General features: G+C 42.5%; 2 protein-coding genes across 2 annotated transcripts in view; both read right to left on the bottom strand.

The window, feature by feature from the left end:
* LOC124606229 (cholinesterase-like) overlaps positions 1-19915 on the bottom strand; it is a 94583-nt gene extending 74668 nt beyond the window's left edge. The window contains exons 1-3 of the mRNA XM_047138205.1: positions 19815-19915; positions 17857-17991; positions 9364-9640 (exon numbers count right to left, since the gene is read on the bottom strand). Of these exons, the coding sequence (XP_046994161.1) occupies positions 9364-9640; positions 17857-17991; positions 19815-19877 (475 nt within the window). The 5' untranslated portion in view covers positions 19878-19915. The remainder of the gene's footprint in view (positions 1-9363; positions 9641-17856; positions 17992-19814) is intronic.
* The window catches only part of LOC124606802 (cholinesterase-like), a 231385-nt gene that overhangs the window by 75256 nt on the left and 128476 nt on the right, over positions 1-27653 (bottom strand). The gene's annotated exons all lie outside the window — the stretch shown is intronic.

The raw sequence follows: 27653 nt of genomic DNA, 5'->3' as shown, positions 1-27653 counted from the left end.
CTGCTGAGTATGCCATGCCGAATTCGATATTTTCCTGCCGCTGCTCCAGTCGAGACGAGTAGCGACGGTGCAGTGTGTACGTTAAGTTGCTCTTTGCGACGTTATTTGTGTAGTGAAGCGTCAGGCGGGTCGGAATCAACCCTGATAACCTATTTCGATTGGTAGAAATGAAATTACTACGAAATCTTCTTCGTGAAAATGGTACTGGTGTAGAGAACTAATCATTCACATGTTTTATTTTATCTATTACAGTGCAAAAATATTATCACCGATTAGCAACGGTTACTATTGTAACGCTAACACATACTTATGATGCTAGTGATGATAATGACGAACACTTCACGGCAAGCGGTGTGATGCGGAAAGTTCTAGAACAGGCGATGGTTACAGTGAAAGTGAATTCCAACCTTCACCTGATAAAAAGTAAGAAGTGTCATCTCCGTGTTTGATGAAAACACACTAGACAGCGCATATACTACAATAATTATGACGGCAGAGGTTTCAACATATATGACAACGCCCTGAAGAGATGTCATAAGCTGAAGCCAGGAAGCAATATTAAAAATGTACTGGACTATGTGGCAAAGAAAAGGCATGAGTTTTCAACAGAAATCGCTGCAGTTCAATGTCGTCAAGCAGCGCGTTGAGGCGAAGTTTGATGAAACCCTAGAATGCATTTCTTGAATTCATTACTGGCATTTACAGCGTTGGGCACTGGACGTAGCCAGAAATCTCGGGTGAACGAACTTTACAGCATCACTGGGATTTATTACAAATTCCAATAAGAAGTTTGGGATGATATCACACCGTGTAACAATACTCCATGCACGAAAAGTTAAGATGATGAAGAAAAGATGTTTCAAAGTGCTCATACGCTTTTGCTGAAGTTATACGCTTATCACGACAAAAAACATCAAAATGGGTTGTACAATGAACAGAGTCAGTTCAACTGCGAGCTCTCTTCCGAAAGAATGCTGTTCATTAAGGGATAGAGGAACATAGTCTCGACGTTGCAATCAATTAACAGTGCAACATACACCTATACGATCGACGTTGCTTTATCAATGGACGGACGATTGACAGACAAATTCTATGTATGTTTCCAAGAACCAAACGGAAAGTTTATAACTCGTGTTTCAAGGGATATAGGAAAACGGTGTCCTCCAAATGTCTTCGCAGATGCAAGTGCGAGCTGGAAGGGGACAAAAGAACATCTGAAGAGGGTTTCTCCTACTTGTTGTTCAGTTAAAATCACTAATGCTTTGTGACTCTTGGTCTGGACATAAAAATGAACAAGTACCACGGAATGCTTCTGGAGAAAAAGATGCAATTTTAAAAATCTTCTCCCGAAACTACAAAAAAATGCACAATCTCTGGACGTATTTTTCAGGCATTATAAACTATATGCCAAGAAATTGACATACTTTCTTAAACAACGCCCCAGAAACATCAAACCACAATGAAATGACAGTTTCTTTGTCATAAAAATGCGTTTACAATCAATTATCTGCTGAAGTATAGAGACCAGCACCTCGTTACACTTATCTGAACGCTGGCTACGATGTTGACGACAATGTGGACAACTTCAAAAGTGTCAGTACTGATACTACAGGATGTGCAGTTACGACTTCTGATCAACTCTCTAACCATCACTGTGCGTTTTGTAGTTATTCACACTCCTCTGAGGATATTACTGACAGTCCTCACGTGCACTTGTTGTTCACGATATGTGCGCTGCGTATGGCTTTTACCTTATATAGAGTACGTTTGCAGAGTTTTGCAGAAAACCGACAGTTACCAGCACATTGAGAGGTACTTAACGTTCTGTAACCAAAATTTCAAACATATATGTTTGCTCGAACACATATAATTTTCTTGTCTGAATGAGATTTTCACTCGATTCGAACTCGGGACCTTTGCCTTTCGCGGGCAAGTGCTCTACCAACTGAGCTACCCAAGCACGACTTACGCCCCGTCTTCACAGCTTTACTTCTGCCAGTACCTCGCCTCCTACCTTCCAAACTTTACAGAAGCTCTCCTGCGAACCTTGGAGAACTAGCACTCCTGAAAGAAAGGATATTGCGGAGACATGGCTTAGCCACAGGCTAGGGGATGATTCCAGAATGAGATTTTCACTCTCCAGCGGAGTTTGTGCTGATATGGAATTTCTTGGGTAGTTCAGTTGGTAGAGCACTTGCCAGCGTAGGCAAAGGTCCCGAGTTCGAGTCTCGGTCCAGCACACAGTTTTAATCTGTCAGAAAGTTTCAATTTTCTTGTGAGGGAAAAATGAGGCGAAAGGTTAGATATTAGTAAAATAAAACAGGGTAACGAATTCGCAGAAGAAATAGATGGAAATCCGGAAAACCGACTGAGGAAATGAAGGCTAGTGCAGTGGTGCATCGAACTAAGGTTATTACTTTAGAGGGAAATATATAAAATTTAGAGCAAAAATTATAATCTACTTGGAAATATATTTCAGGGATAATTGATGCGCTAAGCACTCAGTTATTACAAGAGTTGCATTCTGATTTTGATGACAGGATTTCTAGTCTAGAAACCGAAGTTGTTTCGTCAGAGAAAGATCATATTAAATTGCAAGGATCTTCGGGTGAGCATCACAAGCAATTACAAACGGATGTTTAATCTCTAAGAGACGAATGTAAAAAAAAAGAAGAAAGATTTGACACGGAGGTTGTACGCTGTGCCTATTCAAGTAGGTATTACTAACATTCAAAAGCGAATGTTACGTCATGCTACATTATTACAATGTTTGGATCAGTTGAACACGCCTCCACAAGGCGTGAACCTGAATCTCTATCACCCCAACAACCTTGGCAACCATTTCTTCTATCACTGTGATTGTGAGCAAACGTGCTGCCATTCCAGTGATTTTAACCTCTCCTCAAACTGCCGCTTTCATTGTGGTCAGGTAACCCTTCCCATTGCCTCCACCAATCATTCCTGTATCTATCTCGAGGCAAATCATGTTGCCTGCGATAGTAACTTTGATACCTCTGTAGCCTCAGATCAGAAAAGAAATCTGATTATCATTACACTACCGTCATACTCTTCACTATGATTATACTCTAATTCTTAGAGCACACTATGAAAAACTTCTAAGCCACCAGAAAGTATAATTTTATGAAAAGAGACGAAAATTTCATGAGACAAATACGAATCAATTATGCAGATTAGTAAGGATTGTACAAAAATAAATTTTTAAATAATAATATTCAAACAATACAGCAGAATTTGGAAAGCCAAACGATTAATATTTTTCATCACCAATAGGCCATGTTTGTCACGTTTGTAGTGTCTCAGACAAATATACAGACAAGAACAAATGATAAAAGACCTCTTTAGACACTGTTTCTTGCTAAGGCATGCATGCGCATAGTGGATTTACCTTCCAAATAGTCATTCACAGTTTCTTGCTTGAACCACAAGAAAGCCCTTACTTGTTCCTAATGACCAACACCAACAGCTACAGTACTGACAAACAGCCCGCTGGCTTTAGTTTCGGGATCTTTGGCCGACGTTTGTTCGATGATTTTTCTGACGTTTTACCAGCACGAGTGGCTGGCCTTCTCAAAGCTTAATCATACATTGCTGGTGGTACACAGGAATCTAACTCGTGGCCACAGGCTGTGTGTCCCCGTGCGCCAACGGCCAAAGGCTTTCCTGTGGTCATTTCCGGTACGGTTCTTTCCTTGCTCCCATGCAACGGTCGTTCGCTGCAGCACGGGAATCCACTATCCGTTAACGTTGAGGTTTTCTTCTCTCCTGTTGAACTGTTATCTTGTTTGTGTATTTCTATAGCTTCACTGAACAAGTGGGTGTGATATCTCTTCTCTACAGCAATAACGTCCGTGCCGCCGAACTTTACTGTCCGGTCGGTCTCGACAGCGCATGCTCTGCCCCGGTCTGCACAGCCGCTTATGTTACGTGATCCTGGTACTGATTGATGTGCCAGTCATTCCAATGTAAACTTTTCCGTATGTACATGGTATGCGGTACCCATTTCTCCTCAGAACGCTTTCTAGGTGTTGAATTTCGCATCTGAGGTGCTGAGGCTTACATATTCGTATTTCTTTCGTTAAGATCGTATTAATCACGCCTCTTTTCTGGGTCCGGTGGTGATTTGACAGTCTGTGAAGGTATCGGCCAATGTGTCAATTTTCGATACACGCTGTGTCCCTGATTTCCACCATCCCTTGTGACCAGCACTTACAGGAAGGGGTAGCTGCTAGTCCTTTCCTGACCCCATGGTAAATATCATGTTGCAGTGGAGGCTGTTAAAGTGTCTTAGGAAGCCACTGAGCTGTTCCTCATCATGGCTCCACACAAATAAGGTATCATAAACATATCTGAAACTCACGTTAGGCTTACAAGGTGCCAAGTCCAGTGCATGAACTTCGAAATGTTGCATGAAAAAGTTGGCCGCCACTGGACGTAGAGAACTGTCCATGGCGACGCCTTGCAGCTGTTCGTAGAAGTTGCCTTTCTAAGTGAAACAGCTCGTGGTGAGACACCCATAAAAGAGCTTGGTGGTGTCTTGCGAGAAAATGTGCTTCAGAGAATCTCTGATTGGCACTTTGTTAAACAAAGGAACAACATCAAAGCTGACCAGTATGTTGTTTGATCCAAGTTTTAGTTTTCTTGGCTCCTCAGTGAAGTCTCTTGAGTCCTTCTTGAATGTTTCAGTCTTCCGCAAGTGCAGATGAAGCAGAGAGGCCACATGTTTTGCCAGTTTATGCGTCGGTGAGGCAGGAGCATTAACAGCCGGTCTTAATGGAACATTATTCTTACGGATCTTTGGTAATTCATAGATCCGAGGTGGTAGAACTGTGTTGCGCGACTTCCTCTGTATTTCAAATGGCTCTAAGCACTATGGCACTAACATGTCATCAGTCCCCTAGACTTAGAACGACTTAAACCTAACCAACCTAAGGACATCACACACATCCATGCCGGAGGCAGGATTCGAACCTTGACTTTAGCAGCAGCGCAATTCCGGACTGAAGCGCCTAGAACTGCTCGGCCACAGAGGCCGGCCAGAGAGTTACATATGAAATGACACAAACACTCAGCGAAGTGATACATCGGGTATGGCATTTCTGCCATATATTCCCACAATGACGGACAGAATCGGCCGTATATTGTGCAAACACGGCGTAAAGACTATTTATAAACCGAAAAAGGAGAGACAAGAGTGTCTCAGATCGGCAGAGGAAAAGAGGTGCCCATTCGCAATGTCGGGAATGTATCGTGTACTATCCACATGCAGAAAAGGTTATGTTGGTATGACTGAACCAACACAAACTTTTCCGCGTGTAAATGGTATACGATACATTGACTGAACGATCGGTCAACACCAGGATCACACAACATAAGCGGCACTGCATTTTGGGACACGCTGTGAGAGACCGACCCCACAGTAAAATTCGCCGACACGGAATTTATTGCTGTAGAGAAGAGCTATCACACACGCTCGTCCAGTGAAGCTTTTTTTCGGGGGGGGGGGGGGGGGGCGGAGGGGGGAGGGGGGGGATTCAAGAGTCTTCTGACTAGGCTTTGATGCGGCCCGCCACGAATTCCTCTCTTGTGTCAACCTCCTCATCTCAGAGTACCACTTGTAACCTACGTCCTTAATTATTTGCTGGATATATTCCAATCTCTGTCTTCCCCTACAGTTTTTGCCCTCTACAGCTCCCTCTAGTACCGTGGAAATCATTCCATAATGTCTTAATAGATGTCCTATCGTCGGGTCCCTACTCCTAATCGGTGTCTTCCACATATTTCTTTCCTCTCCAATTCTGCGCAGAACCTCCTCATTCCTTACCTTATCAGTCCACCTGATTTTCAACATTCGTCTGTAGCACCACATCTCAAATACTTCGATTCTCTACTGTTCTGGTTTTCCCACAGTCCATGTTCCACTACCATACAATGATGTACTCCAGACGTACATTCTCAAATATTTCTTCTTAAAATTAGGGCCTATGTTTGATACTAGTAGACTTCTCTTGACGAGGAATACCCTTTGCGCCATCGCTAGTCTGCTTTTGATGTCCTCCTTACTCTTTCCGTCATTCGTTACTTTGCTTCCTAGGTAGCATAATTCCTTAACTTCATCTTCTTCGTGACCATCAGTCCTGATGTTAAGCTTCTCCGTGTTCTCATTTCTGCTTCTTCTCGTTTCTTTCGTCTTTCTTCGACTTACTCTCAATTCATATACCGTACTCATTAGATTGTTCATTCCCTTCAGCAGATCTTGTAATTCTTATTCACTCTCACACTTGGCAGCATTGTCATCAGCGAATCGCATCATTGATATCCTTTCACCTTAAATTTTAATTCCACTCCTAAACCTTTCTTTTATTTCCATCATTGCTTCTTCGATGTACGGATTTAACAGTAGGGGCGAAAGACTAGGTCCCTGTCTTACAACCTTTTTAAATCGATCTTTACGTTCTTGGTTATCCATTCTTATTATTCCCTTTTGGTTCTTGTGCATATTGTATATTACCCGTCTCTCCCTATAGCTTACTGCTTTCTCAGAATTTCGAACATCTTGCACTATTTTACGTTGTCGAACGCTTTTTCCAGGTCGACAAATCATATGAACGTGTCTTGATTTTTCTTTACTCTTGCTTCCATTATCAACCACAACGTCAGAATTGCCTCTTTGGTGCCTATACCTTTCCGAAAGCCAAACTTATCGTCATCTGGCAAGTCCTCAATTTTCATTACCATTTCCTCTGTATACTATTCTTGCCAGCAACCTGGATGCATGAACTGTTAAGCTGATTGTACGATAATTCTCGGACTCGTCGGCTCTCTCAGTCCTCCGAATGGTGTGAATGATATTTTTCCGAAAGTCAGATGGTATATCTCCAGACTCATACATTCTACACACCAGCGTGAATTGTCGTTTTGTTCACACTTTCCCCAATAATTTTAGAAGCTCTAATGGAATGTTATCTATCCTTTCTGCCTTATTTGATCTTAAGCTCTCCAAAGCTCTTTTAAATTCCGATACTAATACTGGATCCCCTAGTCCTCTAAATCGACTCCTGTTTCTTCTTCTATCACATCGGATAAATGTTCCCCCTCATAGAGGCTTTCAATGAATTCTTTCCACCTATCCGCTCTCTCCTCTGCCTTTGACAGTGGAATTACCGTTACAATCTTAATGTTAGCACCCTTGTCTTTAATGTCACCGAAGGCTGTTTCGACTTTACTGTATACTGAGTCTACCCTTCCGACAATCATTTTCTTTTCGATTTCTTCTCATTTTTCATGCAGCCATTTCGTCTTAGCTTCCCTGCGCTTCTTATTTATTTCATTCCTCAGCAAGTAGTATTTCTTTATTGTGAGTTTCCGGGAACATTTTTGTACTTCCTCCTTTCATCGATCAACTGATGTATTTCTTCTGTTACCCATTGTTTCTTCAAAATTACTTTCTTTGAACGTATGTTTTTCTTCCCAAATTCTGTGATTGCAATTTTTAGAGATGTCCCTTCCTCTTCAACTGTTCTGCATACTGAGCTATTCCCTTTTGTCCTATCTACAGCCTTAGAGAGCTTCAAGCGTACCTCAATATGGGGGCATGTTGATCCTGACTAATGTCTTAAACTTCAGCCTACTGTTCATCACTAGTATATTGTGATCTCAGTCTATATCTGCTCCTTGGTACGCCTTAAAATCCAATATTTGATTTCGGTATCTCTGTCTGACCATGAAGTTATCTAACTGAAATCTTCCTGTATTACCTGACGTTTTCCAAGTATACCTCCTGTTCTTATGAGTCTTGAACAGAGTACTCGCTATTACTATCTAAAATGTATTACAGAACTCAAGTAGTGTTTCTCCTGTCTCATTCATTGTTCTAAGCCCACATTCTCCTGAAAACCTTTGTTCTACTCCTTCCTCTACAATTGCATTCCAGTCCCCAGCGACTACTAGATCTTCATCTTCCACTATGTATTGTGTTACCCTTTAAATATGCTCATACTTTCTCTATCTCTTCATCTTCTGCTTGCGACTTCGGCATATATACCTGAACTATCGTGAAGCTATAGAAATACGCAAACATGGCAACAGCTTCAACGAGAAAGAATAAAGCCTCAAGGCGAACGGATCTAGGGTTCCCGTGGTGTAGCGAACGACCGCTGCAGACGGTAAGAGGAGAACGGTACCGAAAATGACCACGGAAATACTCTTAGACGTTGGCGCGCTAGGTATGTATAATCTGCGGCCGCTAGCTCGACTCCAGTCCATCATTAGCGATTCAGGGTGAAGCTTTGACAATGCCAGCCACTCTTGCTGGCAAAATATCAGGAAAATCATCATACAAACGTCGGCCGAAGTACCCGAAACACAAGCCAAGAGGCCGAAACGGTTTTCAGCTAGAGTACTACTAGAACAGCTAATTATCTAAAAGCAGCAGCTAAATAACCATCCTTGTTAACTGCTTTCCGAAACTCTTCTCTACATTATGAAAGCTCCCTCTCTGAGCTTGATCTACCTTCCTATTTCTGCTGCTGTTGATATTATCCTATATTCTTGTCACTGGAAACCTCTATCTTTCTAGCAACTCATTTCAATGGTCCCCAGTGCAACTAGTTTGAATTTTTTATTTCCCTTTACAGATTTTCGAAGTTTTACCTACGAAGTTCAGACTCCTTACACTCCGTGCTTCGAATCGTGGAGTGTATTTGTTCGTTGGTCTCTTAATCTTGTTTCCTTTGGCAGTCCCATCCAGATATCCAAGTGGTGATTTAATCCTTAATCTTTTGTCAAGGGCGAGATCAATAAAATTGGAAATTTGTGGTAAGGTCATATGGGACCAAACTGCTGAGGTCATCGGTCCCTAAGCCTAAACCCTACTTAATGTAACTTAAACTAACTTACGCTATGGACAACACACACATCCATGCCCGAGGAAGGATTCGAACCTCCAACGGGGGGAGCCGCACGGACCGTGACAAGGCGCCGTAGACTGCTCGGCTACCCCGCGCGGCAAAGTCGAGATCATCGTGACACTTTTTCAGCTGGAGGGGACATTTCTTGTGGGTCCTTATTTTGTGGTTCATTGCCATGATTTCCATTACCTTCCTAACGCTATTGGTATCTGCCTATTCTGCAGAATTTAGGGCAGTTTCTCGCTGTAGGGGTAATAAATCTGAAACTCTGTATGCTTCTACAACCTCCTTGAGCAGATCGTTGACAGAATGGCTGTGGTTACTGAAACTGAAAGTCTTTGATCGGTACTGCTGATATCTAACTCGGGACTCAGGACTATTTGACCGTTAATCAAAGCCTCTACACGTAGATAGGACTATCGAAAGCAATACTTACCAAGGGGTCCCAGGCGGTAGTTAAAAGCGACGAATATAACGCCATAGGAGACGAGAAAGTCTGGGCTGAACTGGTCTCCAGAGCCACTGCCGCTTCTGTACCCTCCGCCGTAAATCCAGAACATGACGGGCAGTTGGGCGCCCTCCTCCGGCACACCCGGCACGTACACGTTCAGGTAGAGGCAGTCCTCGGAGCCCCCGCCGCGATCTTGGATACAGTCACTGCCGTACTCGGTGGCGTTGAGTATTCCTTCCCAGTTTGCTGCCGGTTGCGGAGCCTGTAATGAATTTGTCGGAGTAATTTCAAATTCCGTAGAGTGAAATACCCTCAGACTTCTAGAAAAATGTAATAATTCCAGTTACAAAGAAAGCAATAAGTGACGGGTTTGAAAGTTATCGAACTATCAGTTTAGTAAGTGATGGTTGCAAAATATTAACACGAATTCTTTACAGAAGACTGGGAAGACCGTTGGAAGCCAACCTTGGGGAAGATTAGTTTGGATTTCGAAGAAATATAGTAACATGCGAGGCAGTATTGATCCTACGACCCATTGTATTGAGCAAGCAGTAAAGGAAACGAAAGAAATATTTGGAATAGGTATTAAAGTGCAAGGAGAAAAAATGAAAATTTTGATGTTTGACGAAGAGATTGTGATTCTTTGAGAGACAACAAAACACTTGGAAGAGCAGTTGAAAGGAATGGAGAGTACCTTGATGGGGAAATATCAGATGAACATTAATAGAGTAAAACAATGATGATAGAATGTAGGCGTATGTGATGCTGAGAGCATTAGATTAGGAAACGAGACAAAGCAGTAGATATTGCTATTTGCTATTTGAGCCACAAAATAACTGATGATGGGCGAAGTAGATAGGATATAAAGACTTGCAATGGCAAGAAAATCGTTTCTGAAGAAGTTCCTTAACATAGAATACAGAGTCAAGTGTTAGATGTCTTTTCTGAAGGTATTTGTCTCGAGTGTAGCCACTTGTGGAAGTGAAACATGGACAGAAAACTGTTTGAACAAGAAGAGGATAGAAGCTTTTGAAATGCTATGCTACAGAGGAACGCTGGAGGTTATATAGTCGAATCACGTAATTAATGTGGAGGTACTGGATAGAATTGGGGAGACAAGAAATTTGTGGTAAAGCTTGACTAAAATAAGGGATCGGTTGATAGGACACATTCTGAGACATCAAGGGATCACCAATTTAGTATTGCAGGGAAGCGTGGACTGTAAAAATTGTAGAGGGAGACCAAGAGATGAATACAGTGAGCAGATTCAGAGGAATGTAGATTGTAGTAGTTATTACGAGATGAACAGGCTTGCACAGGCTATAATAGGATGGAGAGTTGTGACAAACCACTTTTTGGACTGAAGACGACGACGACAACCACAACAGCAACAACAACAGAGCATCATAAAGGCGTTAACGAAACGTGTCAGGGAAGTGGAACTATAATAGTTACGCAGGGACCTTAGAAGTAAGTTACAATGTCGTCCCACGCTTAAAGTTACTGAGCAACAAGAGTGACGCGTTTCCAGACGTGGATATCAGCCTCTTAGTTTCTAGCAGACGCGGTTCTGCTGCGGTACGGATAACGTGTGCAGCACAGTGTGCGAGTTGCGTGACGCGGCAACTGTAAACGTACTCCAAAGTTGGAGTTAGTTGCTCAGAAGGATTCTTGTGTGCAAAACATCTAAATTTCATCCAGATTCAGAAATAATGCCAACAACTTGAACAAGCTCGCACACAAGTCGATGACGCTGACCGGGGAGGAAGGCCATCAAAAACGCCCATAGACGACTGTGTCCAGGCTATCGAGGAACTGATTCTCAGCAACGACACAGGAAAGAGATTTCCCAACGATAAGCATGTACAAGCAGAGGTTCTCGAATGGCTCCGTTAGAAATGGGCGGATATCTATAATACAGGAAGTAAACGACAGGTAGAATGATTCGACGATTTTAAAGGGGCTTGGTGACTATGCTGAAAAATAGTGTCATGAAACGTGTCACTTTGAAGATTAGTGCAGTATTGGTCATCAGTTACTTGGCACACCATAAAAACGTGTTACTTAATTTTAGATGTCAGCTTGTACTGAATCGTCACTGTTGTTTCGCTACATTTGTTATTTTCATTAAATGGTAATTTCCTATCGTTGGTAGGGGTATCAAAACCATTCTCCTTTTTACTGTCGTACTACGCCTGGTGGCTGGAATGGAATTTGACTTATGTGTAGCACTCCTTTTTTCCTCCCCTCATTTACATCCTGATGTGTGTGAGTGGATGAAAGTGAGTTTAGGGTAAATATAGCGGATCAGGTCTGGCCAGAGAGAATGGCGGTAGAGTACAGTTTGTACCAACTTAACCTTCTGAGCAAATTCAACAATTCAACAGCTATCATCAAAGATAAATGGTGTTAGCAGAGAAGAGGGGGTGTCCGATTGGCCTCTGCCGAGGAGGACTAACACCCTCTATTGAATTCGAGCAGAGAGCCATTGCCCTCTACTTCCGACCTCTTGGGCAGACATCGGCTGGCTGGCGGGCAGACGGGCTGCCTGGCGAACTGTGCAGACGTAGCTGTATGCGGCTCCTCACATTGTGATAAAAAGGAAGTATTAGAACGTATTGTTTGTTCGTGCAGAAAGCAAGTAATGTTCCTTTCAGGGTCAGTTTAGTCAGAGAAACTGTAAATGATGTTTTAATTATTATTTTTGTGGATTAGATGGCAAAATACGGGCATTTAGCTGCAAGTTAGTGTGTAGTGTGAACCGTCAGTTCACTCTCTTACTTCAATTGCTGGGTGTTTTCTCAATGTTTCCTTGGCTGTAAAATTTCATTTTGCTGCTGGATCGGTGCACTTTTGGTTCATTAACAGTACCAGGTTTTTTATCGTATACATTTCTTGGCCACGTATTGGCGTTATTTGCCGCGAACTTGCTAACTGTGCTGAAATCTCAGTGTAGTGTGTTTCCGATTCTGCTCTAAAATTAACTGAGTAAATATGATTGCAAACACACCATGTTAGTAGGGAAATTTATCGAATTTTGGATGGTTCTTTTGTGACTTGTGTTCGACAACATGTTCCAGCTATTTGTCTCGTCCTAACGTAACTTGGCTTAGATTGCGTTTGCAAATAATTGATTCCAGTACAAGTTAATCCAGTTCAGTACCTTTGAGGCAACAATCATTTGTGCATAAATTTTATTTAATTTGTGCCGTTTTCTTTGTGAGTTGTATCCGACCACATTGGTACGCCAGTGGCCACATGTTAGACCTGTGTAGTTTCTGTTTCCACGAGATGTTTGCCCACTGTAAAGTTAATTAATACAGTCTGTGTGAGAATTATATTAATTTTTATCGTGTTCCTTTGTGAATGATATCCGACCACGTTGTCATGATATCATTGGTACGTTAACGTAGATTCCATTTTGTCACAATCTACTTGCTTTGCAAGCTTAAGAAGTGAAATGTGGTACACCGACACCAATTTTGAGGGACATTTTTTCGCACTTAGGGTGTTTTCCTTGTGATTAGTGTCCACCCATGTCTATATGTTACGTATTATGTGCCAGATCAAGGTCTCCTAGTGACCGAATTTAAAAATTTAGTATTCGCCCGAGCCTATTTGAGTGTTATTTACTGTCACTGACACGTATCGTACAGGAAGTTTGGTAATTTTGAAGTGATTTCGTTGTAAGTTCAGTTTTGACGAAACGTTCCCGCCTTTAGCGTCCACCCCGTATTTAATGTTGACGACGCAACCATCGTTAATCCTCTTGTATGCACTCGAAACTCAAGTTATTTCCAAGCTTAAGTAATTTTTTTTTTTTTTTTTTTTTTTTTTTTTTTTTTTTTTTTTTTTTTTTTTTTTACGATCTGGCCTCCTGCTTCTGTTTGTATGCCTGTATCAAGTTTGGGGCGACGTTCATAGATTTCACTGTGTATTTTCATTTTGATATTAAACTGACTAAAATAATATTAAGCGGATTATACAGAAGAAACTTCACCAGTGGCACGTTGTTCCAATTCTAACACTCTTGTCGTATTGATAACATCTGTTCCCGTCAAATCACCGAAGTTAAGTGCTGATGGGCTTGACTAGCACTTGAATGGGTGGCGTCTAGGACTGACGAGCGCTGTTGGCAAATAGGGCGCACTCATCCCTTGTGAAGCCAGTTGTGGAGCTGCTTGATTCAGAAGTGGCGGCTATGGCCACGAAAATTGACAATGGCCGGAAAAGCAGGTGCTAACCACAGGCAACTCCATATCCGCATGCAGTGATGCCCATCGGCTGAGGATGACATGGCGGTCGGTCTGTTCCGTTCGACCTTCCGAGGCCTGTTCCGATATAAAAAGAGAGAGATAGATGTTGCTCCAGTAGTTGTTTCATAAAAGGCTGTGATCAGCCAAAGAGTTAGGTAACAAGTGTTTATCGGTCTTATGTAGCCGAGTGGACATCGTAGCTTTGCTGATGTTGCTCATTACATTACGTAGCTTTTGGTACACGCCCCGTATTGCACTAATAGCACACGCGTGGATGTGAAGTGGCAGGCTTATGTGTTGGTGAGTGTCATTTTCACATTGCACACCTCACCCATCGACAGAGCACGTGTGACTGTTAGCCATAGTCCTACAGAGATCAAAATTAAAGGTCGTTGAAGGCATTACAACACTCTGTGAGCTTGAATATCGAGGCAAAGTGTCACTTTCGTGTTTTCGTACGATATTATAAAATACACGTGAATCTCAGCAAAGGTAAACCTTTTTCATTGCTACTCCCCCTCATATAAACTCGAACAAAATTATTCAGTCCCATAATCACTATTCTCGCCATTGGTAATGGAAGAGTTTGCTGATTAGGGAATCGAAGTTGTTATCCTATAGAAAAGCAATCTATGGCAATAACAAAGTGTTACAAGCTCCTGTGCTTTACGTACTGTCCCACAGTAAATCGCTATTCTACTTTTAGCCGTTGCGTTAATCACCATAATAATTTAGAGAAGGGTTTACATTGACCCATACACTAAATAGATTCTTGGGACTATTCACTGAAATAACTGAAGTTCAGTTCTAAATCACGGTACATACTGCGCAGTAAGACAAGATGCACATTTGTCAATAAGCAAGCACTCACGATCTTTAAGTGGAGAAAGAGGCGGTAATTTTTCAGTACAAGCAGTAATATACAACTAATATCATAAACAAGCTATTTTATGTGAATGTTTAAGTAGTCAGATCTTGTCACTGAAAGTAAGAAACAGTTTTACAGCAGCAACAATAAGTTAAATATCGAAGGAACGTAAATCTTCGTATACTTTATTTCTGTTTAAGTTCATATGTAAGCAAAAGGACAAAAGCCTTACAGAAAGTATGTATGACTAATTAACTGTAGGCTGTATTCATAGTTTTCATCTCACATGTACTTAATATAATTAATCTCAGTACGTCTTCCCCCCCAAATATAATCATACTTAGCGTATTACATTACGTGTTTTCATCTTTTTCACATATTCTAATCCTGAGTAACTGATTCTGAAGCCAAAAAATCATCTAAAATTCAGCTGATATGTGCAATAAAAATTCAGAACACTCAGGGTTTAGCAAAATGACATTCCCTATTGTACGTGCTTTGCTATTTTTAATACGATAACCGAACGCTACTAAGAGATGTATACGATACAGGATCTTAGCAAAATATGCAAAACATACAAGCTCATTGTCCTTTACATTCTGATACAGCACTCTGTAACTCCCACTCGAGTTTTGGGTGTCAGCTTCTTGCATCCTTACCATTTACTAGTTTAACTTCGCATGGATTCGTATCAGAAACGAGCACATTGACCGGAATCAGTATAAAAGTTTCATTAGCACACGGAATAATTACAGTAATTTCTTTGCCTTAACTCAATAGATTGCTTCATTGTCTTTTTCTTGCAGCAGTAATAACATTCTCGTAACTCTAAAGGCTTTACCACCGCAATATGTGTGCTAGACCAATAGTCACTGATTACTGTTTATCACTCTGCACCGGATGTGATCCATGTATGGGCAAGCCAACAATGAAACCACACTGAGGGTCAATGAAAGACTTCCCTCATTAAGATTGGTCACTGTGTAACTTCTAGTGTGACAGCTAGCTTGTCTCGGCAAGCTGACTAGCCAGAACCTATTACCATTCTTGCAGTAACAGACAGCGAAATGGTCGCCCTTGAGGAGGACACGATCTGTCCATGTACCAGGTACCATATGGGTGGCGCATCAAAAGTGGAATGTTGCACAAGGGTGATGCTCCAAGCGAAGGAGACACCTCCAGCTGTCAGATCATATCACGAGTTGACTTTCCCGTAGAGAAATATAAACGAAGCAGAAACTAGGAGACAACTCGATTCATTATATGCATGGCATATCCAGCTCACAACTACGAGTCGTCCTTACAACAGACTTCACAACGGATTTGGTTTATCTGCGATATGCCCTCCGGTTGGTTTTTTTTATTGCTCTGGACACTTTACTTTCAGACTAGTACCTCAGAATGTTGTTTCTATTGTGTTGTTCCTTGCCTTCCGCAAGTTGCTCGGTACAGTTCTGCCCCGTCTCTTAATGAACAAAATTCAAACGTTTGGGACGTAGGACCAATTGTGTGATTGAAGCGCAAAGTTTCTAACAAACAGAACACAGCATGTCATTCTCAATGGAGAGAAGCCTTCAGACATATAAGTAACTACGGGCGTTGAATCAACGGAGAGTTATAAGATCACAGTACATATAAGAAACTTTTCAAGGGTGATGCTTTTGTTTAAATAGGAATCGCAGTGCCAGAGGACTGTGGCGAAATACAAAAAGACCAAAAAAAGATTGACCCTTGGAGCATGGAGTGGCAGTTGAGCCACAAGGTGAACAAATGTATTGTGTATATATAGACATACGTAACCGTTATTGTTTGGCTACTAGATTGCAGAACAATTACAGGAAGCAATTACTTCCCTATAATATACAGGAGTACGCATGGAGAACGATCTGAAGCGAAACTACCACATAAAATTCACCACACATGTCACATATCAAATTGAGATTCATTGGAAGAACCCTCAGGAAACAGAAAACGTACCTCACAAAACATTCTTTTGTACAATACTTGAACACTGATCGTCAGTTTGTGATCCATACCAGATGGGATTGATAGAGGAAATAATAAGATTCAAAGAAGAGTGGTACATTTCGTTACAGGTTCATTTTTAGTGCGCGCGAAATGGTCGCGGAGATGTTCATCCAACTTTAGTGGCATTTACTATGGGAGACGCATTTTGCATCAAGCTAGTAGGGGAATACAGAGAGGATGACGCTCCTTTAATTTATTCGATTATGTCCCTCCCTCAGCCCATCTCCTATGGCTCCCAGTGTAGATGTTGCAATGTCGCACTGATGACGTCATGGGTTTTCCCTCGTCCCCTCCTCCATCAGGAGAATTAATATTGATAAAATGTTATTCACAATCTTAAATTCTTCACAAATTTAGAAAATATTACTGACTTGCAAAATCTAAGACCCGATTTGGAATCAGTACAACAAATCCGTTAAGAGGAAACATTTTGAACATCATTTCAGTCACTGTAAACTTCGTAAATATTACACCTATTTTAATTTTCTGAGATGGCAGAAGATTCTTGGAGGGAATGACAGACTCAAACATTTTTGCTGTGACATTGTTTTAAACAGCCTAATTAATTTAACATTTAATCTCTTTAATGTTCAAAGTATTGCAAATTAACTTAGTGCTTTCTTTCCGACAGGTTAATTCTTCTATGAAGTATATATTGATACTTTTCTCTTGTGACCTCACAATCCTTAATGTGGAGCAGAGAGGTATGTGTACATATAGGTTTTCAAGCGATGACACATTCAGTTCAGAGCTGATGATGAGATGGGCGTTAAGATCTCCAATACCTAGTTTTTTGAGAAGACCTGCTAACATTAAGTTAGAAACAAGGAAAGAAACATGGTCGATGGTCGTTGTTGTGAACTGGGAAGTCAGAGAACTATGTTAACTAGTAAACCACGTACTTTGAATACATGTTTTGACTTATTACTTAACATATGCACACAACACATTTAGCACACTTAAACTCTGGGCGCAATTTCCTGGATTGGCTGCAGCCACTTTAAATAATCAGTGTTATCGATGATACCCATATTTTATTTGGGCTCATAATTTAATTTTTATAGGCCCTGCACACAGCCTGTATCAGTATCGTGTCTCGTATAAGGAGCAAACTGCTTTGCAGCATAATCACACTTCGTATGGAAGTTGGTTCCACTATCGTAAACTGGCACATCAAATTTGTCAATTTCAGATACTTTCCAAGTTTCAAAATTAATTATTTTCGTAGTTTTTTTAACGGTTCTCGTTCCACTGGGACAAACGTAGCTTAAAGACTGTGCTACGACACAAGTGTGCAGATTAGCTCTCCGTCAGGTGAACACTTACCTGGAACCGGAGTTTCCCTAATGGCGGCGTAGCATACGGGATGCCCACAAAGGACGTGTAAGACACGTTGTAGACGCTCGTGGCTGTGGTTCCCCTTAACACTCCTTGCTTGACAGTCACGAGCACATCATCTCCCTGGAAGAAAAAACAAGAAAGAGCAATGTTTAACGCCTCGTCGCCTATGACGCCATGGTAGATTAGCACAAACCCGGATTAAGATTCGACCGTGGCTTTTGAAAGTAACCATCTCAGGATTTCCTTCATCGGTTTAAGAACACGGAACACGTAAATGAGCATAGTCGGGTGCAGATATGAACCGTCGTGTTCCAGAATGGGAGTCCAATCTGCTACCACTACGCTACCTGGTTCGGCGGCTGGGAAAGAGGTGAAGTTCGACAGGAGCGATGTGTTAGATGTTAGTAGACGAAATTTTTTCTCCTTGTAAACTGACCGGACAAAACTCGGAACCGCCAAAGGAATTTGACAAAAGAAATACATAAATAAATAACTGAAACCTAACATTTTCCCCAAGTCCTCAAGAGGGTTTGTTTCCGCAATTGAAGTTCAAATTCCAAAATGAGTCTTGTGTGATAATCGTTTCGTGGACATATAGTAACAGGGGCAGTAAAACTAGAAAAATAACCAGCAATCCAGCAGAGACGCTATAGCGTCTACCGCTAGCAGTCAACGAGGGCCAGGGTTGTGCTGTCACTGCTGGAATACTGGACGTTCTCAGTTTCACTGTTCCTGTTAACGCACTTCGATGAAACAAATATCACACTAGACTAATCTGGGACCGCTCTATCGAATGGCCACGTAAACTTCCACTTAAAAACCATTTTGTTTGTAATGGGAAACAAATTGACGCTTTCCGACGACACTGGGTGTACCGTGAAATACGTGACGGTTAGCATTTGTTTGGGCTGACTCCAGCTGCACGATGCAGAAACGAAATTGCAAGTATCTGCTGAAATACCTGAGAGAATGCGCCTGATGACTATTAGGGGAGAATTCCTGTACACACTACGGCGCGGACCCTACGGTTCTTGCCGCATTTGAGCCTCCGTAATAACCTACATTGTGTATATTCAACGGTCCAGCTTCTGTTGGTCGCACTTCTTCTATCCCATAAATCCATTAATTTCAATGGAGATATTCTGTCCGCTCACCGACTGAATATCACGTCACGCACGAAAATGGCTTGGAAACGGAAGACGTAGAAATAATGAATGGTTACAGTTTTCCATACTGTTGACATTCATGACATTACAAACAGGTCATTGTATAACCTGGAGAAAGATTCTGAGGTCAAAACAGAATACGCATGTATGGCCAGGTCTCAGCGTCCATCGGGTACAATTAACGATACCTGAAACAGGTCTTTGTACAGCGTAACGCATAACCCGTAGAAACTGCTTAAAGCTAGTATGACAAGTCACGAAATTGTCGAAATACATGGAATTTTTCTCAGAACTGTTGGTGTACACGATCTTTGCAAAATGAAACTAATTTTCAGTATCCTTCTTGCTTGGAAAGTCTAAAACAGTACGGAAATGTGCTTTAGAAAAGCTACGTAATACTGTGTAAGGATATACGCATTCCCTCTGTAACATAAATCGACTCCGGGTGACGTACGAGTAAATATCCTGCAATTAAATATCTTGTTAGTCCATACGACACTAATGCACTCTTATGATCACTTTGTAAACTGACGCCGGCCGCGGTGGCCGAGCTGTTCTAAGCGCTTCAGTCCGGAGCCGCGCGACTGCTACGGTCGCAGGTTCGAATCCTGCCTTGGGCATGGATGTGAGTGCTGTCCTTATGTTAATTAGGTTTAAGTAGTTATAAGTTCTAGGGGACTGATAACCTCAGATGTTAAGTCCCATAGTGCTCAGAGCCATTTGATTTTTCTGTAAACTGACAGGTATTTTAACTGAAACAATATATATGGTATTCACCTTGGCGAAACATGCTATGGTGAGGAGTATTAACAATCCACACAATGAAAGTCTCAACTCCATATCTGTTAGTGATGCCGACGGATCACGGCGTTAATGGGCGAACACTGAAGTCGACTCCGGAGCGGAGGCTCTTATATGGAGGTCAGTCTGTAGCGACTATAACCTGATTAGATAACATGTTACTCAACTGATAAGGGAGACACTTCTGAACAGAGGGACGACAGTTCGGGTACGATAACAGAGTTTTTAAAAAACTTTATTTCTTGATTGAAGTCTCAAAATAAGCACGATATAGGCACGTATTTTGACGAATAAGAATTCGCAAACTTAACTGTTTTTTCGATTCACACTTGGTTCGACTGACTGAAGACCTGTTCACCGAAGGAATTTGGAATTAGTTTGCTTCCTATTTCGCTTTAAATACAGTTGTCCTGTAACATCGTTTAAATCATGAAGAGTTCTATCCATTCTTTTGGGGTGGGGTCATGGCATTAACATTAATATCATCGTGCAGAATATCAGAAACATTATATAATTCATTCAAAGGTTTCATTGTAGACAAGAGGCTTTATTCAGTTTGGTCTGATGAGCGAAATACTTATGACATAGTGTTTTAAAAATAGTAACTGAATTTATTCCTCCCTAAAAGAGTACAGACACGATTGCAAATTGTGATGCAGCGACCATTCTGCATATTTGGTACAAGACAATAGTAATCATATCCTTCATACATAGAAAAAGAAGAATAAAATGAATGTTTCCCATACAGTTATACTGCAAAAACAATATATGTTGCATGTGTTGCCAGTGTACGTGTCTCAGCTAGCTGACGATGTTTCTGTTTTTGCCGTCACAAGTTAGCGGGTGGCAATTCTAAAAGTGCAGGGTATGTAAAGCTTATCGCTTTTCTGCAAAAACAGCGGTTTATCTGACGTCCGAAAGGACATGATCATTGGTTTTTGGGACAAGGGTGGAAGGATTTCCTAAGCGGCAAATTCTGGAAACATGAAATAGATATGGACAACAACCTTCAGCTATATAAAGGAATGAAGATAAGGAAAATTTGTGCCGGACCTGTACTCGAAACCCGGATTTCCTGCTTATCGAGAGCGGATGCCTTTTACCATTAGGCTATCCGAGTGCGACTCACACCACACTAAAACTCTCATATTTCATCAACAATTTATCTACTATTATGTATATTTTCGTACGGGGGAGACATTTTTAATTGGCTGTAGCTTGCCCGGTTTCGGCGAATAAATACGATCATTTCATGCATGTCCTAAGGCTTTGTAAACAGTTCGCGTGCCGCCGTGGTTTAAGTATACTGTGCATGGCAAAATTGTGCTATCCAGAACCAGCGCGAAGCAACTGTGAAGCACAACGCCCATATATGACCATTGTGATCGACTGCTGCGGAGATATCTAAGGCCGAAATGAGCTGCAACCGTGTATCAACACATGAACGCATCTATCCTTGGCGATCATTTAAGGTTTTTGGCAGGTGGTCCCATTAATGTGACCGTTCAGTGTATTTATGCAGACAATTGTGACTGATTCATGCTCTAACCAGACCCTCTAGGCGTCGTGGATTGAAATGAAAGAGTGACTCTAATTTGGGTTCAGAAAAAGGTCTGCCGGTGGACTATGCTCTACACATGTCGATCAGCGACAAGTCAAGCGAATATGCAGATCATGAGAACAGCGGTACTCTTCAGTCTTATACAGATTTCTTACACAATTTTCGCCATAAATGACTGTACACCGCCCAGGGCTGCAGGGTATGTGGCTGTATTATGTTTTGATTTAGCTGTTGCTGCTCTGATTTTCTTCGACACATTGGTTCCTTGAACCATTACGCTCGTGATAAGCTGACAGACTGTAGTCATTGTGTCGGCGTGGAAGACAAATATGATTATAGCTGTAGACTCAAGTTGACACTAAAATCCACTGGAAACTCTGCAAAGTGCAACCCACCGTACCAGAGACGACGTTCACATGTCTGTTGCATTATTTACATATATTTCTAGTAACAGAAACTTGGCAAAACAGCGTGCATGCTGCCAATGTAGCTGACTGCAGAATGAGTCGAATCGTCGACACAGAAAGGTTCACAATGCGTGAAGTAACATCAAGAAAATAGTAAGCTAAAGCTATAAGGACAATACGTCAGCCATTCCAAAACGTGGTATAATAAACTGCCACTGTTACATACGAACATCGTTTATTTATTACGTCCATAGGCATACTGTTCGGGCTCCATGCCCTTGCGACCTGAAATATTGCCATATCCTTTCTTGGATTTGGAATATTCTGCCTCAATCAATCAAAATCACATTCAGAAATCAGCGTCTTTTGAGTGCTCTTTTCTGACGTTTACACTGTGGTTTCGGCTGACTTATAAAGGATCCCCTACTATTCCTATGGATGTGGCGCCTCTCTGCACCATCAATCTCTCATCAATAACATAAACCGTGCAAGTTCTTAGGCTACCGCATCTTCGGAAATCTTCGATGCCACCTAACACTTTTATTAATTGAAAAAACATTAAAATTTTTGTATTGGCAAATGAATGTGTCGATTCGTCCTGAACTGAGCCCCAATTGTATGTAGAAGCTCGCTAACAAGAAAAGACCAGTAACAAGGAAAATATTTGGCAGAATACTGTACTCATCGGCAAATTACGTGAGGCTATGCGATGTAATTGGTGGGGGACCAGGCATGCGACGCAGTGGCGCAAAATTGGAGGCACGTACCCCCCAAGTAGTGTTAGAGCACGTAACAGCGTAACAGCAAAGGAGCATAACGGCCATGGACGTCCAGGGTAATGAGTGGAAGAGCGAAGAACGTGAGTGGTGTGGAAGTGCTTTGGAAATATTTGGAACAAATACACTGACGGAAAAAAAGAAAGAAAAAGAAAGCAGGAAACCACGGAGCAATGGGACATAAACTTCAGTTGATAGGCGTGCTTCTACATTTAAAAGGTGATATCTGTTCAAATTGACGACAGTCGTACGAGTGGCGCTGGTAGGGCCACTATGAGAATACAAATAAGGTTTGCTTTAAATACACACTATAACGGTAGTGAGCTTTAGTTTCCTTTGTGACTGGACGTCGTGAGTTGTTACTGAAAAAAGCCTTTAAGGCGACAAAGGTGCCACTATCAACACCTCACTGACTTCGAACGAGTTTGGGTAACAGGTTACGAGAAGCTGGATGTTGTGACCGCGATACTGCAGAAAGATAACAGGAATGTAGCCACAGCATATGATCGCTGGCAGCAGTGGTCAATGGAACAGACTGTCGCAAGAAGACTGGGCTCTGGGCAGCCACGTGGTACCACCGACAGGAAAGCCCATTGTGTTCGGCGTATGGCTCTGCTGGATCGTACTGCACCTGCTTCAACAATTTGGGCAGCAGTGGCACAACGAAGAGTTGGCATGACAGTAACGAGCTGTTACAAATCGGTTACTTCAAGGCCACCTCCGAGCCAAACGCTCTCTAGCGTGCATTTCTCTATCCCAAAACTACCACCATTTGCGACTTCGGTGGCGTCCAGGGAGAGCTCATTGGAGGGCAGAGTGGAGGTCTGTTGTGTTTTATGATGAAAGCTGGTCCTGCCCCGGTGCGAGTGATACCCGTGTGTTGATTAGAAGGACCAACTGAGGCCCTGCAACCAACCTTCTGCGTGCTAGACATGCTAGACGTAGACCTGGAATTATGGTCTGGGGTGAGATATCGTATGACAGCAGGAGAACACTCATCGTTATCCCACGCATGCTGACTTTCAATCTGTTCGTCAATCTGGTGATTCGATCTGCTATACTGCCATTCATGAACAGCATTCCAGGGGGTGTCTTACACCAGGCTAACTCTCGCCCACTTACTGCTGTTGTAACCCAACATGGTCTACAGAGTGTCGACATGTTACCTTTATCTACTCGATCACCAGACCTGTCTCCACTCGAACATATATGGGACATCACTGGTCGACAACTCCAGCGTCATCCACGAACAGCATTAATCGTCCTTATATTGACCGACCAAGTGCAACAGGCATGGAACTCCATCCCACAAATTGACATCCGATACCTGTACAACTCAATGCATGCACGTTTGCGTGCTTTCATTCAACATTCTGGCGGGTACACCGATTATTAATGTACCAGCATTTCGTATTTGCAACGGCTTCTCACTCGCTTACATTATCCTGTTATCTTGCAACGTAAATCGCCTAAATATGTTACCTAGAAAAGTGTATTCCTTAAATTACTTTACATTAATTACTGTTCGGTATTGCGATCTTTTCTTCTGACAGTGTATGTGAGACAGGTTACTGGGAACACAAGATGGACATTACCACAGGATAACAAATTTATCGAACACGTTTTATTTTAGCGAAGTGTTGTGTTCAATGGAATAAGGTGGCGCCATCATTGGTAATAGTGTATAATAACAGTTGGCGCCATAAGAGAAAATGCTAATAATAAGTTTTAAATCAAAAGGAATTTCGTTACTTCATATAGACCTAATCATCTCCCTATGAATCAATTCAAAGTAAGCTCTGGTCTCAATTGGAGCTAACTGTTACCTTGAAGATAACGCAGAAGAGATAACACGAGTGAGTAACAAAAAACTTCCCCAATGTAGAAGATACATCGGAAGATGGTTTCAAGATAAAGACTCGGGATTTTCATTGATGGTGATTAGAGTTTCCATGTCGCTGATTCTCACTAACACTTTACAGCAGTCAGATAACATCAGATGAACAGATACAAGAATCTATTGCGATAATACACACTTAGAGTGCTCCCTGCCACCGTTGGGTAAGCAGCTGAGCAGCAAGTCGTATACTCCTAGCTCACTCATTTGTTACATAGTTTAATTCTTAATTTCTTTGCGTGTTTTTGGTACTTGCATTGTTTAATTCATAAATTTCGGGCGTATTATAGTATTTGAGAGTGTAGCATCGCGTTTTAGTACCTGAATAGTGTAAATTCGCGTAGTCTCCTTCCGCCGCCGAGCAGTGTCAGCAGTGCGCAAGTAGCAGCATTACTGCATTTACTAGGCAATCTTGTATTTTAATAACCGTTTAAATTTTGTCGATTTGTTTGCGCTCTCTGTAGATTAGTTCAGACGTTCTTTGCAAAACAGTTTTTAGCATGGATAGGGACTGCAACTGCTGTGTTCGGATTCAGGCTGAGTTGGCATCCCTTCGCTCCCAGCTTCAGGCAGTGTTGGCTTCGGTCACACAGCTTGAGGCTGTTGCCAATGGGCATCACTGTGGGGGTCCGGATGGGGGTTTGTCGGGGACGGCCAGCTCGTCCCACGCATCCCCTGATCGGACTACGACTGTGGTTGCCCGGGATACTGCCCGCATTGAGGCTGATCCCTCACCTGTGGTAGAGTGGGAGGTCGTCTCAAGGTATGGCAGGGGGCGAAAGACATTCCGGAGGGCTGAACGGAAAGCCTCTCCAGTTTGTCTGACGAACCGGTTTCAGGCTCTGTCTCAGGCTGATACTGATCTTCGGCCTGACATAGCTGCTTGTCCTGTTCCAGAGGTTGCCCCTCAGTCTGCAAGATCCGGGCAGCCGCAGAGGGTGGGCTTACTGGTAGTTGGGAGCTCCAACGTCAGGCGCGTAATGGGGCCCCTTAGGGAAATGGCAGCAAGAGAGGGGAACAAAACCAATGTGCACTCCGTGTGCATACCGGGGGGAGTCATTCCAGATGTGGAAAGGGTCCTTCCGGATGCCATGAAGGGTACAGGGTGCACCCATCTGCAGGTGGTCGCTCATGTCGGCACCAATGATGTGTGTCGCTATGGATCGGAGGAAATCCTCTCTGGCTTCCGGCGGCTATCTGATTTGGTGAAGACTGCCAGCCTCGCTAGCGGGATGAAAGCAGAGCTCACCATCTGCAGCATCGTCGACAGGACTGACTGCGGACCTTTGGTACAGAGCCGCGTGGAGGGTCTGAATCAGAGGCTGAGACGGTTCTGCGACCGTGTGGGCTGCAGATTCCTCGACTTGCGCCATAGGGTGGTGGGGTTTCGGGTTCCGCTGGATAGGTCAGGAGTCCACTACACGCAACAAGCGGCTACACGGGTAGCAGGGGTTGTGTGGCGTGGGCTGGGCGGTTTTTTAGGTTAGATGGCCTTGGGCAAGTACAGAAAGGGCAACAGCCTCAACGGGTGCGGGGCAAAGTCAGGACAGGCGGGGACCAAGCAGCAATCGGTATTGTAATTGTCAACTGTCGAAGCTGCGTTGGTAAAGTACCAGAACTTCAAGCGCTGATAGAAAGCACCGTTATAGGTACAGAAAGCTGGCTTAAGCCAGAGATAAATTCTGCCGAAATTTTTACAAAGGTACAGACGGTGTTTAGAAAGGATAGAGTGCATGCAACCGGTGGTGGAGTGTTCGTCGCTGTTAGTAGTAGTTTATCCTGTAGTGAAGTAGAAGTGGATAGTTCCTGTGAATTATTATGGGTGGAGGCTACACTCAACAACCGAACTAGGTTAATAATTGGCTCCTTTTACCGACCTCCCGACTCAGCAGCATTAGTGGCAGAACAACTGAGAGAAAATTTGGAATACATTTCACATAAATTTTCTCAGCATGTTATAGTCTTAGGTGGAGATTTCATTTTACCAGATATAGACTAGGACACTCAGATGATTAGGACGGGTGGTAGGGACAGAGCATCGAGTGACATTATACTGAATGCACTATCCGAAAATTACCTCGAGCAATTAAACAGAGAACCGACTCGTGGAGATAACATATTGGACCTACTGATAACAAACAGCCCCGAACTTTTCGACTCTGTATGCACAGAACAGGGAATCAGTGATCATAAGGCCGTTGCAGCATCCCTGAATATGGAAGATAATAGGAATATAAAAAAAGGGAGGAAGGTTTATCTGTTTAGCAAGAGTAATAGAAGGCAGATTTCAGACTACCTAACAGATCAAAACGAAAATTTCTGTTCCGACACTGACAATGTTGAGTGTTTATGGAAAAAGTTCAAGGCAATCGTAAAATGCGTTTTAGACAGGTACATGCCGAGTAAAACTGTGAGGGACGGGAAAAACCCACCGTGGTACAACAACAAAGTTAGGAAACTACTGCGAAAGCAAAGAGAGCACCACTCCAAGTTTAAACGCAGCCAAAACCTCTCAGACAAACAGAAGCTAGAAGATGTCAAAGTTAGCGTAAGGAGGGCTATGCTTGAAGCGTTCAGTGAATTCGAAAGTAAAAGTCTATGTACCGACTTGACAGAAAATCCTAGGAAGTTCTGGTCTTACGTTAAATCAGTAAGTGGCTCGAAACAGCATATCCAGACACTACGGGATAATGATGGCATTGAAACAGAGGATGACACGCGTAAAGCTGAAATACTAAACACCTTTTTCCAAAGCTGTTTCACAGAGGAAGACCGCACTGCAGTTCCTTCTCTAAATCCTCGCACAAACGAAAAAATGGCTGACATCGAAATAAGTGTCCAAGGAATAGAAAAGCAACTGGAATCACTCAATAGAGGAAAGTCCACTGGACCTGACGGGATACCAATTCGATTGTACACAGAGTACGCGAAAGAACTTGCCCCCCTTCTAACAGCCGAGTACCGCAAGTCTGTAGAGGAACGGAGGGTTCCAAATGATTGGAAAAGAGCACAGATAGTCCCAGTCTTCAAGAAGGGTCGTCGAGCAGATGCGCAAAACTATAGACCTATATCTCTGACGTCGATCTGTTGTAGAATTTTAGAACATGTTTTTTGCTCGAGTATCATGTTGTTTCTGGAAACCCAGAATCTACTATGTAGGAATCAACATGGATT

The sequence above is a fragment of the Schistocerca americana genome, chromosome 3 (genome assembly GCF_021461395.2).
Source record: "Schistocerca americana isolate TAMUIC-IGC-003095 chromosome 3, iqSchAmer2.1, whole genome shotgun sequence".
In the NCBI taxonomy this organism is placed as follows: domain Eukaryota; kingdom Metazoa; phylum Arthropoda; class Insecta; order Orthoptera; family Acrididae; genus Schistocerca; species Schistocerca americana.
Note: the sequence above shows the minus strand (reverse complement) of the source record. Positions and strands in the feature narration are given on the sequence as shown.